Source organism: Lactuca virosa, chromosome 1, assembly GCF_052849685.1.
Source record: "Lactuca virosa cultivar CGN04683 chromosome 1, Lactuca_virosa_CGN04683_v6, whole genome shotgun sequence".
NCBI lineage: Eukaryota > Viridiplantae > Streptophyta > Magnoliopsida > Asterales > Asteraceae > Lactuca > Lactuca virosa.
Window position 1 is genome coordinate 69,919,233 of NC_136426.1, and position 6,175 is coordinate 69,925,407.

Below are 6,175 nucleotides of genomic sequence, written 5' to 3' on the forward strand. Positions count from 1 at the left end.
AAGAGAATGAATTTGAAAAGAGGAGAGGGATTTTTGTCCAAGGCTTGTGGAGGGAAGGCATAGATGAAATCAAGGGCTAGGGGACTCCTTATATAGTTGAGGAAACTTGGTGCCAAAGCTAGGGTTCAAGGGATAAGCCTTAAATTCCCTTGCTTGTTGACCAAGCAGACCAATCCCCTTGTCCAAAGGGACTTGGACTAAATCTCTTAGGGTTTCCCTAGAGATTTTCGTCCACCTCATTCCATGGGATTGTAGAGCCTTCTTTTCTCAACTATTAATAAATAACAAAACAGTCTCTGTACTTTTAATTAATCAAATTAATTCAAATTAATTTCTGATTAATTATTAATTAAATAATATGATTTCTAATTAATATATTATTTTCATAATACATTAATAAACCATTTGTTTAATTTAGTATTCACATAATAAATTAATCTCTCTCTAAAATCATCATGTCTGATTGCTAGGTTTGACGACAACTCAAAAGGATTATGCTACTATCAATTCAAATATATATTAATTTTAGTTATAGGCTTAGATACTTAATCCAACACATATAACCGAGGGAGATAAAAAAAAAGTAATTGTCATAGTTTCTTTTGTACATGGAAAGTTACTTCCATGAAACATCATAATCCAATATTGATTGATTAAGTTTTCTTTGCAACCTGGCCATATGTTTTGTATGTTGTATTATAAGCAATCCTAACTTTTACTAAAACGAAAAAATTAGAATTAAAGAAACATAGTAATTGATTATATAAAAATGATTAAACATATAAATAATTATACAAATGATTGATAAGTTTTACCTCCAATGTAGCGAGAAAGACAAAATGACCATGAAGAGTACTTCTCTTTACAAATCTATCTCTATATGCCCCACCCTTATATATATATATATATATATATATATATATATATATATATATATATATATATATATATATATATATATATATATATATACACACACGTAGAAAATAACATGAAGATAACAAAAGAAGAGATTGGTGATCACTTTTAAAAAAATCATTACTCTTTAGTAGTGTATGGAGATTGAACTTGAAGAATACTAACCCTAAAAAGTAAAAACTAATATAAATGAGGACTATCATAACTATTGTCATACTTAATCCAACTGTATTCTACAAAGTCAACCTAAAATCAAAACGTAGAAACATTCTTTAAAAACACCACAAAACCATACAACAAATGTTATCAAAAGCATGCTATCAAAAGCATGCATACATTGTAAAAAAAATAGAAAGAAAATCGAATAAACAATACTTTTTACCATATTCCTTCAAAGTAACCATCAATTTTTCCCATTTCATTGTTGGGTCCTGAAATAAACAACAAAATACATGATAAGATCCATATAGTAGTCTGAAAATAAAATCATGTAAAAAGAAAACAAAAAATAGCTAAAATTGTGGAGCTTTATTGTTTTTGACAACAAAATTATACATGGACACTTAAGTATCTTGACAAAAGCAATCAAGATTTCCCTCAATTTACTTCAACAGCAACAGGTAGGATAACAAAAAGTATATACTTTGATGTCTCTTTTAGCAAACTCAACTCTAGAAAAAAAAATTCAAGGGCACATACTTGTAGCCGCTGGATGATCCCCAATTATTTCTTTCAATTCAACATCCAAATCCGGCCTCCTCTCCGCTAGTGCTACAAAGTTTGGATGAGAATCTTTAGGAAAGATCAATGGCGCTTAGGCTTGGCAATTTGTCCAAACCAAGAGGCACTCCCAAAGTCGACATTTCATAGCCATCTTCGTCATCTGTCACTATAAAATCTCTAAATTTCTAAGGTTTAAATAATATAATTATTTTCTTATTAACAATAAGAGTTCAAAATTTTCATTGTATCAAGTTATTATTTGTTCCTTTGATTCCCAATATTCCAAATGGTTAACGGGACAATAGGAATCATAACAAACGTCAAAACTAGGTCAAGTGGGAATTTCGACATCTAATGCACATATGACCCCAAATAGACTTTAAGAGCACTGACCTGGAAGAAACCCCATTCCTTAGTAGCTGTGTGAAGTATGTCAAATACCACCTTTTTCGGTTGAAGAGCAACAAAAACAAAACCACCACGCTCATTGTTGTCATCGTCATCATCTTCCTCCAATAGCCTGTAATTCTTTGGGTTTCTGGCTAACATTGCAGCCTTGTCTTCTTGTTGCCTATAAAGTTATCCGATACAAATAATAATAAGAATCTAGGTAACGGTAGCAGACTGTTTAAACTATATAAACATTAAGAATTTCACTAATTACCCACAAAAAGAATTCTAGAATTAAAGCCTATGCTCAATTGCAGGAGAAGAAAACTGAATGGACGAAACTAATATGATCAAGATAAAGGTTGTGTTCTTGACGAAGATATTGGGCATGTTGACTGGATAAGGTAAATTTAAGTTTACAACTGATTACCATGGCATCATATATGTAGAAGGAAATGACAAATCTATCTAGGGCTACGACAAATATGCAGATGAACAACTTTAAAGACGGGGTCAATTGAAAATTAAATCAAACTATGTCCTGGAGCTAAATCAAAGTAATAAAATCTATAAATTGGTTTAACTAAAACATATTACCCACTTCTAAAAGTAATAAAATTAATAGAACTACGAACATAAGATCCTTATAATCCATAACATTACATCTCCAATCCCGTTCCGGTTTTTGATAGGTATATCTTCCAAGTCGTTCCCTTTTCGTCCTTGTAGCTTACTCCTTTTGTCCTTCACCACGGTGTCAGCCACCTGCTCTACCGCCTCTATGCCCCCAATAACTTTACTAAAACTATGTAACACTTGGCCTTCTTCTTCAACACCATAGACACAGAGAAACGAAAATCGAGCATCCCTTTCAATTTGTGTTAGTTGAAGGGGTATTTCCAAAGCAATTGCTTCTGAAACCTGATTAAAAATTGAATTTCATCTAAAATTAAGCCCTTGAAATCGAAAAAAACTACACAACTGAAAGACGCTCTTACCTGATTAAAAGTACTGTTATCTTCTCCCTTCGCCTGAAATGGGCGGGTTATGGATATTTCCGGTAGGAGGTGGTGTTATGCGGTCATTGGAAGTCGGTGATGTAAATTGGAGACCTACTTCGTTCCAATCGGGAAGACAGAGCAGAGATATATGGATGAAATTGAAAAGCAATTAGGATTTGTGGAGTTGGTGATAGACCTGATGCTTCTCTCCTGAGATTGATATTGAACTCCTGAGATTAATATTGAATAAGACTAAGCCGCCCGACTTCATACCAGCCGCCGACCAAACAAATCCAGCCATAAGAGAAAGCGGTTCCAACCCAGCCGACACTGTTCATAAGGGCGATGAGAATTTAAGTAGCATATTAATGTATTTTTGTGAAAGTTTTTATATGGGCCATATATTGATTGCTAGCCCGGCTCAACTAAGAGGGTCTAATTGGGCTGACGTTAGTGGCCCCAAATTGCCAAAACCGTCTTCGAAGTTCGAAGGTGTCGTCGTTCCAGAAAGGAGACTCGATCGAACTGCAATGGCGGACGGAAGATCTGATTCTGTGAAAGGTACTCCTATGAAATTTAACTTCTTTTGCTTCTTCAATCGATCGATGTTCATATTATGTTTTTTTATCTTCACAAATTCTTCGAATTAGGGTTTTAAATTAATGTACTGTCGTCTACGATCGGTAAAAGAAGTTTAATTGTTTTCTTAACTCATTCAATCAACTATTTCCATAGAATATATTAGCTTAAATCTTCCTACAGATGTTCATATGTTATGCATCTGTGTTGATTTTGATGGCGGTTCAAAGCAGATTTTACTAATTTATCATTTTTTCGCCCTTGTTTCCCTAATCACCTGTAAAGTTAATGGTTCTAAACTCTTTATTTATTTGGTTCATCATGAAAACTGCAACAATTTTGCACATATGGTGTGCAGGTTTACAGTACCAAGAAGACATCATACTTACGTTTGTAGATATTGATGATTACTTAAAATAATTTTGGATTTCCAAATTATTTTTGTGGGATCTGTGAAGATATCTCATTGATGCTCTATCTGAAAATATATCATATCTCATCAAACTTATTGGTGGTATCTGGAATATCCTCTGAGAGTACTATCATCAATTCATATCTCCTTGCATCATCACTTACTCCATAAATTATCAGATTTTTGTATTTACATGCGTACATATATACTATATAAACACACACTGAAAATATATATAATATACATCAACCTATAAATATATATACATGTATTTAATGCCACTTAGGTCACAAAACTAACATTGTTATTCAATTCTATGTGATACCCTGGTTACTAAATGATTCAAATAGCTGTTTACTGAGTTTTTTTTTCTTCTGTGAATTTTGAAGAGGAAGAAGAAGCAAAAGTCAGAATCTTGATTGAAAAAGGCAAAGAAAGAAAGAAAGAAATGATTGATAAAGATAAAGAGAAATCACCTACACATGACAAGGAAACACATGGAACAAGTAATGACATTGGCCGAGACACCCCAATTGAGCAAGTCAAAGGACCGGGTGTTCTTGAAAGAGCCAAGGAAGAAATTGAAGCTGTTGTGGAAGCAATTCACCCTAAAAAATAAATTCCACAAATTAATGATAATCACTTGTTGTAAATGTTTGTACTACGGATCACTAGTTGATCATTTCCTGCTATCTTTGGACTTTTCATGATAGTCACTTTTGACATTTGGTAGTAATCATAAGTTTGATGTTTAGTTGAATAATTTTAGTCCAATTAACCAATTTAGATCAAGAAAAAAAAAAAAAAAAAAAAACTAACCATTTTCATCAACCATTTGCCAAGAAATAACTAAAAGTTTCACTATTCCAACAATAGCCACACATTTCTCAAATGCACTATTAACTGTGAAATCGTCCTCAATATTCTCAGTCCAGCCCATTGTGAAATAAAGCAATACAAATGGGTCTGGACTATGAAATTATATTTTTTTTCTTACTTTGAAATTTACATCGTTTACTGAAAAATTGTCCATATTTTTATAAAAATCATGATCCTTTATCAAGAAAACACTTTTTGGAATTTTTTTTGTTGTGGCTGGGATCTTCAAAAACGATTTTTACAACCAAAGAAAACTTGAAAACGAAATCAATGAGAGAAATTTGCGATAAAAATCGATGTAAAAAAAAAAAAAAAAAAAAAAAAAACTCTTAAGATGTGTAGGATCATTGTTTTTTGTTATTTTGTACCAAATGTATAAGAAAATTTGTTATTTTAGTTTTTATTTCTCTTAAATCAAACCTATGTAAGTATCTCAACCTTAAAGCATGCATAAGATTGTGGTTTTGCACGAAATGCCATAATTCCAGAATTAAGGTAAATCTATTTTGAAGTGGTTGAAATAAATATAATATTAAAGGTAGCACATATGAAAGTTAATTAATTCATATAATAAGCAGCTGACTAGAGAGGAATTGAAGCTGCTGTTTATAGTTGGAGAAAACCAAAACTCATAAGAATAGCATTAATGAGGGCAGGCTGAAGCTGGACATCTGTCTTTCACTGATCCATCAGATCCCCATATCACATATTATTAATTACTCTAAACAACTCACACACACACACACACAAACCTTACATTGTCTTTTGTGTATTACTTCCATTCCACTCTCCTTCTCTACAACAAATTGCCGCTAACTGTTTTTAATTCAGTTAAATGTATAAAATCACCAGATATAATCTATTCGGATAATATTTAAGGATATAAATTCAATTCCGTTTTATGGGAGGTGTTAAAAACCCACAATATCCCTAAAACATAGTATTTTAATTTAGAGATGAACTTTTTAACCGCAAACCGAATATCGGTATTTGGTTTGGTTTTCAGCTCTTAATTTATGCCTTATTCGGTATCAATCTAATTCCAAACCGGTTTACATGCCCAGTTTAATTATTATTAAACTTTGTAGTTTATGGTTCAGAAAGAGTTAAATATTTTGTGGATTAATTTAAGGGCAAATGACATAAAAATCCTTAAGTTTTCAAAAAATATCGGTTTTACCATTGGATGTGTTTTAGGTTGAATAACACCAGATGTTTTGTTTAATTTGTTCATTTATACCCTTATAGCCGGTTTCCAGATCACCTATCGGTT

General features: G+C 32.2%; 1 protein-coding gene and 1 long non-coding RNA gene across 3 annotated transcripts; one reads left to right on the forward strand and one right to left on the reverse strand.

Moving 5' to 3' along the window:
* Window positions 1–1,165: 1,165 nt before the first annotated feature.
* LOC145145083 (uncharacterized) lies at window positions 1,166–3,340 on the reverse strand. 2 transcript variants are annotated; one of them, XR_013726085.1, is made up of 5 exons: window positions 3,030–3,340; window positions 2,695–2,952; window positions 2,035–2,212; window positions 1,618–1,801; window positions 1,166–1,349 (listed from the first exon to the last, which is right to left on the reverse strand). It is a non-coding gene; the product is annotated as an uncharacterized LOC145145083 (long non-coding RNA). The 2 variants fall into 2 exon arrangements; XR_013726079.1 differs by having other exon boundaries at window positions 1,618–1,807.
* A 110-nt stretch (window positions 3,341–3,450) lies between these two features.
* Window positions 3,451–4,786, forward strand: LOC145145067 (uncharacterized). The gene is made up of 2 exons (XM_079074910.1): window positions 3,451–3,593; window positions 4,413–4,786. The coding sequence occupies exons 1-2, from the start codon at window positions 3,563–3,565 to the stop codon at window positions 4,640–4,642; spliced, it is 261 nt and encodes an 86-aa protein (XP_078931036.1). The 5' UTR covers window positions 3,451–3,562; the 3' UTR covers window positions 4,643–4,786.
* The last annotated feature ends 1,389 nt before the right edge of the window (window positions 4,787–6,175 follow it).

What these genes read in the sequence shown, in the direction of transcription:
- LOC145145067 (XM_079074910.1), top strand. Translation starts at nt 3,563, where the DNA reads ATGGCGGACGGAAGATCTGATTCTGTGAAAG. An exon ending in AAGATCTGATTCTGTGAAAG is followed by an intron (nt 3,594 to 4,412) that starts GTACTCCTATGA and finishes TGAATTTTGAAG; the next exon opens with AGGAAGAAGAAGCAAAAGTC.